The sequence below is a fragment of the Cryptotermes secundus genome, unplaced genomic scaffold (genome assembly GCF_002891405.2).
Source record: "Cryptotermes secundus unplaced genomic scaffold, Csec_1.0 scaffold853, whole genome shotgun sequence".
NCBI lineage: Eukaryota > Metazoa > Arthropoda > Insecta > Blattodea > Kalotermitidae > Cryptotermes > Cryptotermes secundus.
Window position 1 is genome coordinate 1 of NW_019719373.1, and position 19,629 is coordinate 19,629.

Genomic DNA, 19,629 nt, shown 5'->3' on the forward strand with positions numbered 1-19,629 from the left:
AACGGTCAGCTATTGAAAACTGAAAACAAAAAAAAAGGACCTATAAAATCATGTTTGTTTGTTTACTGAGCAGAGAACAGGCGCTGTCATGCTACTCAGCGTGTGCTTCGAAACACAAGGGCACCTACACACAGTGAGGCTCTTCAACTGGTTACGCAAAGTATATATTGGGACAGTTCAACTAGAGTTGATCACTACGGCTTAATTTATTTAACTGCCAGTTTCTGGCCTGTGGTGGGTTCTGCCTGAGTACTTCAGTTTCCCCTGCCAATTCTCATGCCATCCACCGCTCCACATTCATTAATCATCTTATAATCTTGATACTGAGAGCGTCGTTTAATAGACAACTTAATAAAAGACCTAGAACACGGGATGACAAGGAGCAGACTGCTTCCTGATGTTTGCTCAAGACACGCGTTTCATGGAACCTGAATGTTCATCACCATACCCACAAGAGCCCAAAATCGCGAAAAACTCAATTATGATAACCTATGTCCCAGCCGGGATTCGAATCAAGCATGTCTTAAATTCGAGTCAAGAGCGCTACCACTACGCAACCGGTGTATTTTAATGTTATCCTACCATCTATGCTCCGGTCTGGCTGGCGGTCTGTTTCCTTCAGGTTTCGGTACCAAACATTTTCTACATTTCTCATCTACCTGATGTGTGCTACAAGCCCCGCTGGTTTGTTCCCTGACTTACTCTTCAATCTAATATCGAGGCAATATGTTCCTCCGAAACGTCTGTGGACTTCTACCGAACTACAAAATATTGTGGCATATAGATGTGTTGCTAAGCGGTGACTCTGTAAACAGCAGCCGTTGCTATGCAACGTCCACTACATACATGAACGCAACAACACAACAACGGCGATGAAATCCCTTTCTAGGCAACGGATTGGTAAGCACATGTCTACAACAATAGAGTAAATGTTAGAAACCATGTTTTCTGTTCGGTCCGCGCCAAATTGTTATAAGGAAGAAAACTGGGGCTTACGACCGTTCAAGTGACTAAGCTGCCGTTGTAGCATAAGATATGTAAGATAAGCGTGATCTGCTTTGCAAAGCCTGTACTGACAGAGGGCTTCTATATAGTGCAAAAGGAATACGTAATTTCCAATAACACGCTATATGTGCGTTACGTACACTTGATGAAGGCCAAGCCTATTGGTAAGATACAAACCCATCTTCTCGTCAGAGAGGATGTTACATAAGGACTATTACCGCAATAGTTCAGCTGAAAAATCTCTAGCTGTGGTCCTCAAGGGGCCTGACGCAAAGACGAACTGATTGGCGGTAAACCGCCAGTCGTAAGGTAACTTTGATGCTGACTTTTGATAGTAGGAGTTGAGAGTTGATAGAAAAGAGTTAGTTGTAAGAATGCGACTGTGAAAAGAATACTTCACTCTTTCTAAGTTACAGCGAGACTGACAGTGTTTTAAAATCCGTTGCCAGGATACTACTAGTGAAGACGGAGAAAACTTAGCATGTTCTAGCAATTTTTATAGTGTGGAGCATAGCGATGGAGCTATAATTACTTGTAGTTACGAGTGGTGCCTATAGGTGGGCAAAAAATCCATTCATTAAGCCATATCCCGTCTATAGTCACACACCCCTAAATCGTGAGGATATACTGACTGAAGAAGTAAGTAAGGCTTCTGAGCACGAGGTAACCGAGAGAGGAACAGCGCCGAGAGATTTGCTCCATCCCTCTCATTTGTCTTCCTAGCGGCTGCGACGGGCAATTTCTTTGCTGTGCAGTTGGCTACACTTCTCCGGGCGCATCTCCTCAGTTTTTGTTCCCCACATCCTTAACGGTTATTAGCAGAGTTTAATCAAGACGCGGCGCAGCGAAACATATCCGTGTACAGTAACGGGGGCTACCAGCAGAGCGTGTCACTGCTGCAAACCGCCCTAGTCCCTCCCCCGGGGCCCTGTGTTATTTTCCTTACAGCGTCCATTCCCACGACGTCAGCAGCGTCAGCAGTGATGCTTAATCTCTCTGAACACAAGTTAGAGGAACCATCTTGGATTTGGGGTTCTCACGGCGTTAGCTAAGTGAAGTGACGCCGTGGAGTCTGGTATAAATTCACCAATTTTGTTGAGGAGTATACTGCCGACATATTTAGTGTCGAAACGTTCGTCAAGCAACCAGGAAGATGCAGGCGGCAAATGGAGCGAGCTTCGTTTCTTAAAGTGAGACTGAGTCCACTTGCTACGTCGGACACTAACTGGCCTATTGTACCAGCCCCGGATGATAGATGGCGAGTGTTGAGCGGCTGGTGGAATGAGAATTGGCAGGGGAAACCGAAGTACTTGGACAAAAAGTGCCCCAGTGCCACTTTGTCCACAACAAATCCCAAATTATCTGATCTGGGCTCGAACCCGGGCAGTAACAGAGGAAGCTTACTCTTCTACCTTGACGATGGAAGTTCCTCCGAAATATCGAACTTCTACCGGACTATACGGTGTTACATCACGGGAAATCAGAAGCATATGAAATCTGCCCCTTGCTTAGATATCCAGCAACCAGCAACGCTTGCGAGAGAAGTACAATTCACATAAATGCGAGATGTGCTTTTCGCTTCGGTCAGTAAGTTCTGCCAGTTACGCCTCTCTTGCACTCAAAGATACGCGCGAGGCTTCAATCAGAGGTTCTTCATTTTGTTCAATTTAAATCTATTCTACAGCAACACCCGTTGAAAATTCAACGGGAAGTATAAGCATTTATTTACATATGCTCTAGGCCGCGCCATAGCTCAAGCGGTCAGTCGCTGGCTTTCCACCGCGGCGGCCCGGGTTCGATCCCGGGTCTGGTTAAGTGGGATTTGTGGTGGACAATGTGGCGCTGGAGCAGGTTTTCTCCGAGTACTTCGGTTTCCCCTTGCCAATCATCATTCCACCAATTGCTCCACAATCACCCTCACCTATCATCTGGGGCTGGTACAATAGGCCAGAAGTGGCCGCAGTACAAGGGACTTAGTCCCACCCCACTAGCAATAAAAAATACATATGCTCTCGTGCTGTTAGCTTCTCCTGCTTCGTGCCGTGTTCTTTTGCAGACTTTCATGTCACCGAAGTTTAACGTCATTCCCCACAAAAAAAACACGCATAAATAATTAATCGTGAACCATCTCATTTATATGGTATACTACACTATACATCTCTGCATAAAATATTAATATTCACAAAATAGACACGATACACTGTAAGAGAAACATGCTCGCTCTTTCATTAACTACTACGTCACTTACATTCATGTGACGTGCTAATGTTCCAGAATTCGTGGCGAAGGTAACAAGAAATGGGAGAGTAACATTGGCCAAAGGAGGGGAGACAGAGTCTATAGGTACCACGTGACGATGGCCAGAAATGCAGGCCCAGCAGTATAATACACGCAGTCACAGGAGCAAGACACAACATAAAGCACAATCCACATACGATAATAGAAAGAGTGCTCCGACAGAAGAGATTAGAGGTGACTCGAGAAGTGAGATACGACGTAGGAAAAATCCTGAACAATTTTAATATTTTTAATATTTGATATTTGTCGGTATATATGATAAATATATATTTTAATTATTTTAATATGAAGACAAGGCATGCAGTGAACTAGTTTGACGTTAATCGAATAAGCACCTGAAGATGGCACTTTTGTGCCGAAACATGTAGTGCGGGAGAAAGGAGTGAGGCAGATAAGTGTATGCAATAAAAGACGGTGAAATAAATCGTGGACTTAAATCAGTGCAACAGGACGCTAAAATATAACATCATTGGATTTTTTCAATTTACCTCATCCTTCCAGCCGAACTATGACCCTCGGGTCGACTCAGCCTTTAAGAGAAATGAATACCACGAATCTTTCTGGGGGTAGAGGGCGGCCGGAGCGTAAGGCTGACAACCTCACTGCCATCTGTGAGCCGATTGTCTAGAGAAAATGTGGGAGCCTCGACGTCTCGGAACCTTAGGGACCTCCACGGCCTGTTACAGGGATAACTTTACCTTTATACCTGTATAAACAGGTCCTTTCGCTGCGTGCTGTATTCTAAATTGATGTCGGTCGGCTTATTTTGACGCTGCAAGCGACCAGGGAGAAAGGTCCCCTCAGGGCCCTGAAAGTCACTGCTGCTTGCTGTTCCGCCACTGGGGGCGGCCGCAACGCGCGACCATGAGCCTCTGGTTTAGCGTGACGGAACGACGCAGTGGGCCCACTGGCTCGGGCAGCGACGCTTCTGGGGCGTCCTCGGCTGATGACGGTCGGGAAACCCACTAAACGTATTTAAATTTTCGTGGTTTTCCTCGGTCTCTCCGGTCAAATGTCAGGGTAATTTAAAGGTAAGGTAAAGTTGTCCCTGTGCTTTACTAATTAAGCACTACGCCATGAAGGCGTATGAGGGAGTGGATGTACAGGTCCACATTTTCTTGATCTCGGCACTAGCTGGAGGTGAGAGGTCAGTTTCACGCTCCTGCCGCTTTATCCACGGGGAAAGAACCCCCGGTAACCATTGGATAGGAGGCTGGGTGATCCCTCAGAGCCAGTCTGGACGACGTGGAGAGAAGAAAATTCTTAACTCTACCGGGATTCGAACACCGAACCCTCGGTCGTCCAGCCCGTAACCAGTTCCTATACAGACTACGCTACCAAATATGATAAATTAGGTCAAGACAACTTCCTTCCACATCCCCTCCAATTCATTACTGACTAGTAATACTACCATTTTAAACTAGATAAATACAGAGTGTCCCAGGAGGAAAGGTCAATATTCTTGGAGGTCACAGTATCGGCCATTCCAAGCAAAAAAGTGTATATGTACATGTGTCCTATTCCGAACGGTTTCCGAGATACAGCTATTTCACTGTACAGTTCCAAAATAGTTGATAGGAATGAGATAACACGTACTGTTTCTAATACCAGTATTTATTGTTCAAGTGAAAAAGTTGGTAAGTTTACCTAGTACAACACATTTTCGAAAATTCCACGGTCAACATCAATGCACTTTGCAACTCGTGTGAGGACATGGCGTGTTTCTCGTCTATACAGTGAAATAGCTCTAACTCGGAAACCGTTCGGAATAAAATATACTTATATACAGAATGTTTCACGACTTTAGGGAATAACTGCAGGAGGTGATTTCCTAGGTCTTTGTGATCAAAAAAGTTCATATAAACATGTGTCCGATTTTGGACGGTTACGGAGTTATGACCGTTTTAAACTCAGAATAGAAGGTAACGATTACTGACAATAAACGGAACAAAATAATCAACCAGCATAATACATGATACATTTAAAGTATGAATGTAATGTTAACTTCGTGAAATTACCTTTAATTTGAATTTATTGGTGCTTAAAGCTGATTTTCGAAAATGTCATCGCCGGCCGCAACACAGGCTGCCGCTCGGTTGTGAACCGCGCCGGACATACCAACCCACCACGCCTTAGGTAACTCTCAAGTGTCGAGATAACGAGAACGCTCTGTCTGTAGCTGGCTAAAAATAGCGACCCGCCAGCTGACAGACGCGGTTCACACGAGGGCGTGTACGGGAATGAAAAAACGGTCATAACTCCGTAACCGTCCAAAATCGGACACATGTTTATATGAACATTTTTGATCACAACGACCTCGGAAATTACCTTGTGCAGTTATGCCCTAAAGTCGCGAAACACCCTGTATACTCTGTTTTTCATATAATGACCGATACTGTGACCTCCCAGAATACTGACCTGTCATCCTGGGACACCCTGTATATCGTGAGGTACTGCTAGTGTATTTACACAACCCGTATATAAATAAAATAAAGACGAGTAATATGTTTATGTGTAAAACAGTCGGGGTAGCTCAGCCAGCATCGTGACGGGCTACGAGCTGGACAGCAGGGATTCTATCCTTGGCAGGAACAAGAGGTTTCTCTCTCCTCCACAGCGTCCAGACCGGCTCTGGGGCCCACCCAGCCTCCTATCCAATGGATACCGGGGATAACGCGGCCGGGGCGTGAAGCTATTTACCTACATTTAGTTCCGAGGTCAAGAATGGTGGAGTTATGCCTCCACTCCCCCATACCTCTTCACGGCAAGGCACACTTTAGCTTCTTGATGTTTGTTTATACGCTGTGTGATGGACCGAAGCAGAGAGGTGGGCGTCAGCACGCACCGATTGTGGTGATCACGGTGACGGAGTAAAGAAGCGCCCCGCTGAAGGACCACTGGCGGTCGGCGTCCAGCAACTCCTTACCGTCGTACCCCTGCATCTTGGTGGCCTCCACGACGTCCGTCTCGAACTTTCGCAGCTGCTCATGCACCAGATGTGTCCAGTTCTTCTCGTACAGGACGTTCAGCCGCTCTGGAACACACGGCGGCGCAACTGCATTAGCCCCGTGACAATATTAAAATGGATCTTAAAGAAACATGGTGTGAGGATGTGAACTGAATTCAACTGGTCCAGTTACGAGATTCTGTGAGCATGGTAATGAACCCTCGGGTTACATGGGTGTTATTTCTTGACTACCTGAGCAACTACTGGTTTCTCATGAAAGCAGTGTTCCATTACGTTTGTTAGGTCATAAATTTAATCCACACCCCACAATCTATATAACATTATATTAATATGATTCTCCCATCTACGACTTGGTCTTCCAGGTGGCTGTCTTCCTTCAGTTACTCAGATTTTTTTAATAAGATTTTCTCATACATTTCCACGTGCGTCATTCCGCGAAGAACGGACTCACACTGTAGCAGTTCGCAGCGGTACTACCGGGGGGCCCACAAGTCATTTAACTCATTGGTATAATGTTAGCAATCCCTTTATTTCTTACTACAGAGTTTTCAAACATTTTCGAAATGAGACCCTTCATGCTCAGTGCACAACTCACAACGCTGTGATACTGTCCTACAAATTGACTGGTAGGTTTTAAGTCCGAACGTTCCCGTTAAAACAAGTACAACAGAATGTTTTAGGTTAACTGTGCACTAAACGGGCAAGTGACATGGCGTCAGCAGTGGGAGAATGTAATTTGCACTGGAGCGGATAGACGGAAGCTGGCCAGCGGATCAATTAGTGACGTCAGTCGAATTTAGGGACGTTTGCATTCATACTTATCCTTTTTTTATCGGTTTCAGAGATTCTTGAATTTGTCGAAAGCCTAATTTCTATACTTATATATAAATTATAAGTTAATTTGGTAATTACATGACATCTGTATGGATTCACCGTATCGATATCAAATGCCTTTCTCCCATGTATCGACACTATAAGTCAACAGCTTCAGTCATCACCGCGCTCAACGTCACAGTTGCAGGAACATGTGAGATCTACATTTGTACACACCCGGTGGAGAAAGTGTGCTGGGGCTATTCGCGGGTGCCAGAGAAGTCTGTTGCACCAAGGCAGGCGTGAACTCTGAACTTGCAACAAGCTTACAGCTGGGCAGTCACAACTTCTGCGGCTTGGTGCACTTAACCCCGAGCTCAAGTTACTGAACGGGCATGACGAACCAGTCGTCAGGTCAGCGAGAGGTTTAGCAGAGGATTTGGCATCACGCAAGCTGGAGGGGGGGGGGTGTTCACTGAAGTAGCAGACACGACCCCTTCGACTTCTGGCACATTTCGAGCAAAATAGGGCCCACGATAGCCAATCGCATTGTCCGCGCTCTCCAAGCACGAAATGTCTTCGTTCGATCCAACATTGGGATCGTGGGTTCGAATCCTACTCGAGACGTGAACATCTGTATTTATTATGTGTTTGTTGCTACAAGGTAGAATGTCGTGGGTTCGATTCTCTTTGGGGTAATTACATTTTTCAATTGATCTAATTCTTCCAGCCGCACTATGGCCATGGGGTCGACTTAGCCGCTAACAGAAATGAGTACCAGGAATCTTCTTGGGGGGTAAAGGGCGGTTGGCGCGTTGACAACCTTACCGCCATCTGTGAGCCAAATTTCCACAAACGTGGGAGCCTCGACATTTCACAATCAACGGTCTGTTACAGGAATAGTTTTTCCTTTTTATAATAATCGCGATCAACAACAACTTTCATAGGTTAGGACTCCTGACCTGATGCTATTCATAATTAATTTCTTAAACTATGCATTATAGTGACACATGTGGTACGGTTCCTTGTGCAACCGCTCGGTCCAGCACAATGGCGCTGCCTACACAAGCACAAAACAGAAATTAGGTTGACATACATCCTCACACCTCGTCTGGGACACGAACCAACCATCTCAGTGTTCAAACAGTGGAAAACCGTACGCCAGGAATGCAGAGATATGGAAAGAATTGGATACTGAAGTAAGTGTGAGCTTCAGAAAACTCACAGCAGAGAGTAACATTGCAAATTTTCTTACACGAATCCGTCAACTGAGATACTATGTATGTGATATTAAGCGAGGAAAGTAAATATGAGATTAAGTGCTTCAAAAAATTCTCTTTATTAAAACCGTAAAACAAAAACCTGCTTATGCCCTCAGCATGATGCTTCCCATGCACTGATATCATTAAACACTGAGTTATGAGAATTCTGCTCTATAAATGTGCAATTGCTCACGCTTAGTGAGTTCACCGTCTTCACCGTAACATCACAGATATCGCAGCGCCTAACATGACATGACGCAGCCACTAAACGGGTGTACCTCCGTACATAATAACTTCACGTAACATTTGGTGCTGCCGGGCGTCTGGATCCTGTCCATCATCTGGTAACCCGGACAGAAAACAATGTTTCGGAAAATGGATTTGTTTCCATCCTCACATGAAAAGTGGGGAATATCTGCTCAGAACCCAGTATTGGAGAGGGTGGGTTTCCCCATGCACTTAGACCAACTGTTGGTCCATTGTGCGTCCCCCTATAATATTCTACCAGTCTCTATTCCTTACTGGCACTAGTGCGTGCCATCAGTCCCGACTCAGCCAGCGAGTTCGGCCTCTACTGGCTCAGCGGTATCTCAATGCTTCCCCCATCTACCAGAGGCGTTAGAGACTACTGTTGGGCGGGAAATGTACGATCAATTTGGCTCAGTGGTCCCCTTGGGACATGAGGTTCTTTTACGTGCCGTAAAGCTACGACACGGGACCCACGGCTTAAACTCCCTCCCGGAGGACTTGTTCCCTGAATTTTTTCCGCCCTTAAAAATTCCACGACCTCGGCCGGGTTTGAACCCGCGTACCTTGAGTCACGAGGTGGGAACGTTACCCCTAGACTACGAAGGCCGCTACCCAGTAGTGGTAAGTGTAACATCCCAACGTCAGAAAACTTTAGAATCCTTAAATCCTATGAAAAGCTTTTCCTTCTTCACTACTGCTCTATGCTGTGGTATAGTCCTTCACGAGACTTGGTCTCTGTTTTACACTTTCTTAATTATACAGGCAGTCGGTTGGACTCCCTGGGTGGGGGATAAGGTCGTATCAAGCTCGCTACCTACACAGAACAACATAAACACAAAATAAACACCAACATCCATGCCTCGAGTGGGATCCGAACCCACGACCCAGTCTTTGAGTGGGCGAAGACAGTTCATGTCTTAGACCGCGCGGCCACTGTGATCGGCGATTTCCTTATTTGGGCAAATCTATACTAACCGAATGCGCTTGAAACCACTGCAATACGGAGCTATACCTCCACTCCTCCATACTCCGTCATGATGTGGTGCTTAATTAAGCAAGACAACTTTCAATTTAAATCTCAGGATTGTCTTCTGCGATGCGGATTCGTTTAGTCTGGTGGATTCTCAACGTCTCGTTAAGAGTAACTACTCTTCTACTCCAAATATTGAGGCCGCACGTTCGTCCGAAACGTCGGTGAACATGTGTTTCATTACAAGCTAGTAACATCACAGTCCCATACAGGCGGCTGGATAAATGTTGCGCCTGGCACCGTGACATCCTCCTAGGCCACATTACCTCGTGTACAATTCATGTTGCAAATTCTGTGAGGAGTGTTGCCCTTTGACAGCAAAGGATGTGTATATTACATGCATCCATAGACACATAAGGAACTGAATTCTTTATATTCGTGTAAAGTAAAAAGAAAAAGTAAAGTTATCCCTGTAACAGGCCGTTGAGGCCCATAGGGTTGTGAAACGCTGAGGGTAAAACCGATAGTAAATAATTTTACATGAGAAACAGTTTTCATAAGTTATAAAACGCTTTAACTAAGAAAAGTAAGAGCCCTGAGGACGAAGACAATATGCTCCTCCGAAACGTCGATACCAGCCTACACAGTACAGATCCCCGAATCTTACAATGAAACGAAATGCGACTATGCAGCACCTGCTGCGCTCGTGTCAGGCGGGTTGCAGGCCGTGGAGGCGACGCCTGAGTTGCGAATGTTAACCTTAATCAGTACAAGGGAAGGGGTGGGGTGGATCTGCAGCGCCGTGTCATGGGCAGAATTGATCGCACAAACAGCAGAGCGTCGTTATTTTTACAGTTGATTTGCAACGCGTCCCGCCGATATTCTGAGAGAAACATTCGCGCCACGCCAACAACAATCTGCCGCGTGCTCTGCGCAGGCTCAAGGCCGTGCTCTTGGTTTCACTGGATCGCAGTGTCGCTGCGCCTCTCACACGCGTCTCTTTATTATTATAGTGTGACATGTAGTCCCATTGCCAAGTAACAGCTGTGTAAACAGGCGTCAGTACAACAGCCCTTGCTAGGGAACAGTTCTGTGGACACGTTTCCCCGGCAACGAGAGAACACGCAGTAATGGAATAGATGTTTTCTGTGCCATCCGTGCCGGGGCTATATATAACGAGGTCTAGTGGTTCAGTCGGTTGAGTCATTAGGAGGAGAGAAAACTCATCCAGCATCATAACGAGGCTGCAGCGAAGGGGGAACTGCAATGAGGAGCAGCACAATGATCTCCTGAGGGATCGTCCGGGAGGTGGATCTCTAAGTTCGCCTCGCCAGAGCAGTCCTGCGCAGCTCCACTGCGTCGAAAAACGCAACCACATGCGCCGCCGACAGATGGGAGAAGCGCGCGGCACACGCTGCAGCTGCAGCTGCATCTGTCTGTCAGTAGAGGCTCTCAGGTAGACTAACATTGACATGTAAAAAACCGCCACTGAAGTGCGACACGTCATGACAGAGCTCAATGAAGCCGTGTCAGAAGAAAACAAAATAATGGTCATTACAAAAATGGTCAAAGTAAAAAAGTAAAGTACAGGTATCCCTGTAACAGGCCGTGGAGGCCCATAGGGTTGTGAAATGTTGAGGCTCCCACATCTTCTAGACAATCGGCTCATAGATGGCCGTGAAGTTATCAGCCTTACGCGCCGGTCGCCCTTTAACCCCAGGAATATCCCTGGTACTCCTTTCTGGTAGAGGCTGACTCGACTCAAGGACCATAGTGAGGCTGGAAGGATTAGGAAAATTGAAAAAATCCACCTCATCGGGATTCTATTCCGCGACCTTCCGGCTTGTACCATAGTACCTCAACCAACTACAATACCGCGTGCCCCCATTTTTTTTATTGTTAGTGGGGTGGGACTAAGTCCCTTGTACTGCGGCCGCTTCTGGCCTATTGTACCAGCCCCAGATGTTAGGTGAGGGTGACTGTGGAGCAATTGGTGGAATGATGATTGGCAGGGAAAACTGAAGTACTCGGAGAAAACCCGGCCCAGCGCTACTTTGTCCACCACAAATCCCACTTGACCAGACCCGGGATCGAACCCGGGCCGCCGCGGTGGGAAGCCAGCGACTAACCGCTTGAGCTATGGCGCGGCCTCGAACTCCAGGTAACTCATGCTCCAACTGGCAACATCGCAATTTAATGTGAGTGTGGGCAGAAACATGTTTTTTTTTTTTTTGTAACTTTTACAGTTTTCTTCTGACTCGGCCATATGACCGATTTCCACGCACTGGCTGCTTAAACCGAAGCAAATTGCTCAACAGCGCAACTTCCAGTCAACTGGAAAGCTAACTTTCCTTTCCAGTGGGCTAGCTCATCAAGCAGTTTCGAGTTCGTTGTCTGTAGCAGGAGGATCCGTGAACTGTACCTGAGCTCCATGCATACTGCCGCTTCACTGAGTCCGAAATCATTGCTGCTTGTGGACAGACGATGCGTATCTATGCAGCCTAACAACTGCCATGTTATTCTGTTGTCATACAGTAGTCTCAATTGTTAGTATTTACGGTTAGCGCGACCAGGCGGCAGTGAGGGACATCTGTGTTTCGGTCAGCATTACAGTCTACACGTTTGCCCACTGATGCTAGCATGATATCGTTATCAATGTATAAGAGAGGTTCCGTGGAGGAGTTCATCTGTGGAAACTGTAACCACATATGGGACTTGCTCACTTCGACGGTTTTAACTATTCACTGGATTCTGTTCACTCAGAATAATTCCCAGCTGCAGAATGTACATGGGGAAAAAATGGAATGTACGGTGGCAATATCAGAATAATGCCTATTAGTGACAATATAAATACCAAGTAATATTAAGGTTATTACATCAACAATTTGAGGGGCCAAAGACGGATCTTAAATAAACAGGATGGTAAGCTTGGAATGGATTCGTCTGGCTCACGACAGGGACCGGGGGAGACCTTCGTTAATACAGTGATGAACCTTCGCGTAATATAAAAATACTGCGAATTTCATTTTAGGCCGGGCAACCAACACATTCTCATGAAGTGACGTTATAATTGCGATGAGCTGCTCTGAGCCTCGTTTCCATGTAACGCGTATGATAGCGACAGTTGTTACCGTATTTACCACCCGGTATATCACACCAAAACATTGCATTCTGCCCACACATTTTATATGTCTGTTTCGTATTGTTCTCACGATAAACAGCGACTGTTTCCCTAAACAGCATTAACTGGTTGGGCTTTGTTGTGGAGACGGTAGTGTGTTTCCTGTGAGGTACGCACTGAACTCTGCATTCTGCCCACACAGTGTATTTATGTGTTCCGTATGGTTCTCACAATAAACAGCGATTATTTCCCTAAACAGCATTAACCGGTTGGGCTTTGTAGCGGAGACGCAGTGTGTTTCCTGTGAGGTACGGAATTGATTCTTATATACTATATTGAATGAATTCAGTGTTTAGTATCCATCCTCTCGTTAGAGAAGATGTTACATAAGGACTATGACCGCAAGAATTCAGTTGCAAAAGAAACTCTGATCGTGAGCCTCAAGGGGCTCGCTCCAAGACAAACTGATTAGTCGTAAAGTAACCCTGACTCTGACTCAGTCTTTAAGGGGTTGAACTGGCTCAACACGTGGTCCAATTGCGGACTTTTCTAGACACCGTAATGAACCATAAAGCTTAGTGAATTTCTTACCCAACTGAGCGAATACCAGCTTCCCAGGAAGAATTCTACTGTGGTTTCTTGAGGCGCAATGCTGTGCAGGATGGTTCAGACACTGCTGGAACTGCCATGGGTCGAGGCTCATCTCGAGCTGGATACGTGAAGCATAAACTCTATTTGGGAAGTACTAAGATACAGTACACAGCAACGGCCGGCCACTGTTTTGCAGCTCGCTAGACGTGAACAGTCCGCTATGTGTCAGATTAACGTTGCGCCGTGAGCGCTTCGAGACAGATTAGGAACTCTTCCAACATGGCGGCGTGTATACACACACTGTTGTCATTTGAGAGTTTTAAGCACGTTTACGTACCGCATTGACTACATAAAACAAGATAGCAGTCGCTCACCTGGTCAACGAATTCTCTGCCTTAGAGAAAACCCTTCCTAAGCCTGATGAATCCAATTCACACCCTACAACTCCATGTCTTCAGATCCACGTTCATACAACATTCAATCTATCTTTCGTCTTCCAAGTAATCCCTTTTATTCAGGGTTTACAAATCAAATTTTGTACCCACCTACCCCTCGTAGCTACAGTGAGTGCTACCTACCCCGCCTTTCTCACCCCCATTGATCTGACCATCATACGCTACTCATCTGGCAGTTTTCTCCACCTCCTGTCACTTCCTCCCTCTTACCTACAAATATTTGCATCAGCGCCCTGTTCTCAAATACCCTCAAACATTTTTTTCGCAGCTTACTTTTCCGTCTGCTCCTCCAGATTTCTTATTTAGCTTACATTTCCATCCTGAAGATGGAGGCGATATGTTTGTTTGAAACATCAGACTGTCCCCGAACTACACAGCGTTACAGCCGTGTACTGGAGTGACGGTGAAAATGGAGGGTCTAGGTCGTGCTGTTGTTTTAAATTAGTTTTTAAACTTTCTTCTTTGTTTTCCAAAAGTCCGTTAAAGTGGAACCACGTCACCTTTTCACTGAGCCCTTCAATTACGTCATGACGTGGGGGGGGCAGTAGCATGATGGGTCACTGGTATGAGTGCAACTGTCTTCAAGTTACCTGAGGCTCTGGGATGAACTTTAAGACAGCAACACGCGTTACTGTGGTAAGACCCGTCTACATGAAGATAACTGCCAACTGGGATGTGAGGCAGGAAGATCGTTACTAACGTTTCGGAGGAACGTGCTTGTTCCATCTTCAGGGTAGAAAAGAATAAGCTGGGAGGCGGGAGAAAAGTGGTTCTGATATAAGAAAGGTGGGCTGGGGAGAGCTGTGGTACGGAGTCAGTGTGACCGCTCACTTAAAGTGGTGAGACAGAAAGATATGGTCATGGGCCCCGCGGGGCCCGAAACCAAGAATGCCTGTATTGGCGAAGGCCAGTAGCAATATACCCAATGAACCAGTAGGAAAGCTGGTAGGCTTACTAAGAAGTATAGATATAACAAAATTACCGTTGGTATGGATTGCCAGACTGTACGGTGTCATATCCTAGCCGACACACTCACTGCCACAAGGACCTCATGCCTGCTAGTCGAAACTAAGTTCAGACTGTCCGCTATTTTGCAGAAACCCCGGTCATTATGCAGACGGACAGTGTTTGGGCCCCAAGTCCTTGGGGGCTGCGGGTGATTTCGGTTAACAAGCGAACCACTACAGCATCCGAACTAGCTCTGTGGTCCATGGATCCCACCCAGCCTCCTCTTAAACGTGTATCGCAACGAAGTTGGACGCTGCGTGAAACCTAATCATTGACCTACATCTAGTAATTCTTTACCTCCACGGCACCTATACACATTCAGCACAGGGTGAACACCACAACAGCTTCAGTCCCTTCCCACCTCACGTCACAGAGGCAGCACTTTTCACTGGGCGGGTACTCGTGTCCTGGTCTTTGCAACATCAGACCACAAACACACGTCTCGAGGCTTCAGCAGGTTCAGCGGTGCTCAAGGCGCCGCGACATGTCTTTCTTTTTAGTTTCGTGGGGTGGGGGTGAGGCTGAGTCCACTTGGTACATGGGCTGGTATTGTACCAGCCCCGGATGACAGATGATGAGTGTGGAGCAGTCGGTAGAATGAGAACTGGCAGAGTAAACCGAAGAAACGTGCCCCACTGCCACTTTGTCCTCCGCAAACACCATATGACCTGACCTGGAATCGAACCCGGGCCGCCATGGTGGGAAGCTGGCAACTAACCGCCCGAGCTATGACAAGGCCTTACATGGCGTTGTAGTCACCTTACTTCACAGCGTTCCTCTACAGCTGAACTACCAAGAAGATATGGATCTTGACCGTCAGGGTTCGATGCCCGCCAGAAAAATTCCCTAGTGGATGCTCGTGGGCGGAGCGTGAAATTGAGTATTCAGCCACTGCCATCTGAAGTGTGGGGTCTGTTGGCTTTCAACCGTGCGCGGCTTCTATTTGACGGTCGGGGTTCAGGGCAAAGGTGACGGAAGTAGGGCGCCAAACTGGGCGATCACAACGAGGAGAAACCGTGAGCCGTGTGCCTGTTGCAGTACGTAACAACAACAGACTAACAGTCACTCAGCCACGCAAAAAGTCCCTCGAATTTTATGCTCTGTTCACAAAAACCGGGGACTTAACTGCATCCCAGAAGGAAAGAATTCTTCTTAGTCATCGTGGTGAAAACATCAGATTCTACATAGATTAATTATAGTCTCCTCAAAACAACTTTAATTCTTGTTATTAATATTTGGCACATTAACTCATTTTTCTTCATTTGTCTGCACATACCCAGAGGAGGGGGTCATATTCCTGTCCCCCCCCCCACTTCACAAGCTCACGTCCCTTTGAGAATACGAGGAAAGACGTTAGAAAGCATTGGACGTGTCTCAAATTGTGAAGGTTGTAACATCATAAGAAATTAAGAACTGGATATTTCTGACGTAGAGTTGGAAAGCTGTGATGGATTAACTGAACTGGTGGATTTATTCTCCCCATTTACCTCATACTAAAAACACTTTTTTTCTCCCTTGGCACTACAGCCCCAGTGGGCCTAGGCCTACTTCCATGAACTTCTCCGTTCACATTAAACACTTAGAAGACTGAATTTCTTCTGAATATGAAAACCCACTTCGTGCCTCACAGGAAACACATTATGTGTCCGCTACAAAGCCCAACCGGTTAATGCTGTTTAGGGAAATAATCGTTGTTTATTGTGAGAACCATACGGAACACACAAATACACTGTGTTGGCATAATGCAGAGTTCAGTTCATACCTCGCAGGAAACAAATTACGTTTCCGCTACAAAGCCCAACCGGTTAATGCTGTTTAGGGAAATAATCGTTGTTTATTGTGAGAACCATACGGAACACAAATACACTGTGTGTGTGTGTGCAGAATGCAGAGTTCAGTCCGTACCTCACAGGAAACACATTACGTCTCCGCTACAAAGCCCAACCGGTTAATGTTGTTTAGGTAAACAATCGCTGTTTAATGTGAGAATCATACGGAACACATAAATACACTGTGTGGGCAGAATGCAGAGTTCAGTTCATACCTCACAGGGAACACATTGCGTCTCCGCTACAAAGCCCAACCGGTTAATGCTGTTTAGGGAAATAATCGCTGTTTATTGTGAGAACCATACGGAACACACAAATACACTGTGTGGGCAGAATGCAGAGTTCAGTACGTACCTCACAGGAAACACATTACGTCTCCGCTACAAAGCCCAACCGGTTAATGCTTTTTAGGTAAACAATCGCTGTTTATTGTGAGAACCATACGGAACACAAATACACTGTGTGGGCAGAATGCAGAGTTCAGTACGTACCTCACAGGAAACACATTACGTCTCCGCTACAAAGCCCAACCGGTTAATGCTTCTTAGGTAAACAATCGCTGTTTATTGTGAGAACCATACGGAACACAAATACACTGTGTGGGCAGAATGCAGAGTTCAGTACGTACCTCACAGGAAACACATTACGTCTCCGCTACAAAGCCCAACCGGTTAATGCTGTTTAGGGAAACAATCGCTGTTTACTGTGAGAACCATACGGAACACACAAATACACTGTGTTGGCATAATGCAGAGATTTAGTGCGGTGCATATAGGGCCACTGGGCTTTATAGAGCACAATGAAAGATGTCTCAATTACACAACTACACCCCAGGGCGGTAGACAGACGTGCTAATTCTTAAATATATTTCACGGGCTCGCCAAAGCCTTCTGCTGTCAAGACGACAAAGTGCTCAGGGCAGAAATCTATAATCGACTTAGCAAGATAAAGCGATGTTCTCCTACAGAGGATTTACAGGCTTATTGGGCTGGAACGGTCCATACCGCATCCCCCCACCCATCACGTGTCCGTCCATCGTGATGACTACCGAGTGGGTTAGCTCGGGGTTCATAAGGTGAATTTTACGAGGCTTGCAATATTTAAAGACCACACAGCATCCGATAATAGTGTGATTGATAAATAGTGAATTGGAGTGGATTCGGAAGGACGCCGTTATGCCCTGTTCGAAAACTATCTGGACATTTGATTTAAAGATCTGGAGGAAACGAAGAAAACCTTCAGTGAAAAACCGAGGATCATCTGAATATAATCTCAAATCGTTACCGCTACGCTAACCTGCTCGTTGTTATTCCGCCTGCATCGTGCTTAGGAAGAACCGAGTTCGAGCCTTCGCCTGGCCGAGCATGCGCACGACGAGGAGCTGTATCAACAAGATGACTGTGTCAGCAGGCTGTCTCACTGAGTCGCGTAGTCTCTCAGTGAAAAGGTAAAGCTATCCCTGTAACAGACCGTGGAGGCGCATGGGGTTGTGAGACTTCGAGACACCCACATTTTCTACACAGGCGGCTCACAGATGACGGTGAGGTAGCCGGCCTTACGCGCCGGTGTCCTTCACCCCCAGGAAGATTCCTGGTACTCATTTCTGTTAGAAACGGTAGTGCGGCTGGAAGTATTGAAAAATCCAGTGACCTAATTGATCATCAAACCCGCGACCTTCCGGCTTGTAGCAAAGGTCGTCAAGAAATTCCCCGCCTTTTGTGGAACCCGAGAGATAGTGGAGTGTTTGGGATTGATGCTTCACAACGCTGGCATCAGCCAGACCATACAGCGCCGAATGGAAAGACGATACATGAACGATGAATTGCGAACGGAACGAAAATATTTTCACCTAATTGAGGCTTTTGCTTGGAGAGACTGACGAAAACTACAAAAAATTTCAGGATATGTGGTACCTCGGCCGGCAGTGGAATTGAAACCAGAGCTGCCATCTGCACGTGATTCCTTCACGACATTACTGCCGACATACCGCGGCCAGCTTCACAGGTTTCGTGCAGTACCACTAACACACCGTGGCGGTATGTGCCGACTGTACTACGTAGTGACTTCTAGTGCCATGACGTCATAAACAGGGCAGAGATGCGAACGGCAGAACCACGTGTGCTGCCCGCAAGCACCATCATCACAGCTACAAGTTACATTTGTGCACGCGTAGAATTGCATTTGGTTATCAGCTTCACTGCACAGTGTTAACTATACGAGTACACACCATCTGCTTTAACATTAGAAATTTTGCAGTGTATTTACGTGTTTCGTTTTGTAGCATGTAGACCCACTGCTAAGTAACGACTCAGTAAACAATGCCCGTTGCTAGGCAACAAATTCCTAACACACACCCATGGACTAATTGGGAAGAGGTGTTCTCTATACGGTCCATGCGATAACTGCGTGACGCAACAATAGAACTGTCGGAGGTGGGGTTTCTTATGGACCCATGTGGAGGCGGGTCGAATATCTCCACCGTAGCCCTGCCAGTTGTAGGAGGTGACGAAAAGGGAACCCAGTGCCTGGGAGTATAACTGGGCCACCCTGTTCCTGGGGAATATAAATACGGGGACCTGGCCCACCAGGTTGTGGGGGTCTCAAATTTGAGACAGTAAAATATGGTCATGGGTCCCGTGGGACTCGGACCTGAGAATGACTTGTGTTGGCGAGGACCATCAGCAATTGTAAACGACAGACCTATCCTCTCGTGAGAGAGGACGTTACATAAGGACTATAACCACAAGTGTTCGGTTGGAAAATAAAATTACCGGTCGTGAGTCTCAAAGGGCTTGTCGTCACGACGAACCGATTGGCGGTAAACCGCTAGTCGTACAGTAATTCTGTTTTCTATGCAGTCCGTGCCGAGGTGTTATAAGCAGGGCAAGTCTATAATTTGTTGCACTGCATGCCTCACATGCAGCCCTCCCATTGTTAACATCAAAATTTCGCCTTAATATAGCCCTCCCAACGTTAGCAAAAACAAACAAACAAAAATCCGATTATATGCTCTATCTTTACCAGAAGGACAAGCGGGCACTGCCTGGGAACCTTCAAAAT

The 19,629-nt window shown here is 46.4% G+C and overlaps 1 protein-coding gene across 1 annotated transcript in view; it reads right to left on the reverse strand.

Moving 5' to 3' along the window:
- Nucleotides 1-6,156: 6,156 nt before the first annotated feature.
- Nucleotides 6,157-19,629, reverse strand: part of LOC111865328 (two pore potassium channel protein sup-9-like) — a gene marked incomplete at its 3' end in the record, with an annotated part of 104,875 nt that continues 91,402 nt past the window's right edge. The window contains 1 exon segment of the mRNA XM_023853246.2: nt 6,157-6,337. Coding sequence (XP_023709014.2) covers nt 6,157-6,337 — 181 coding nt within the window.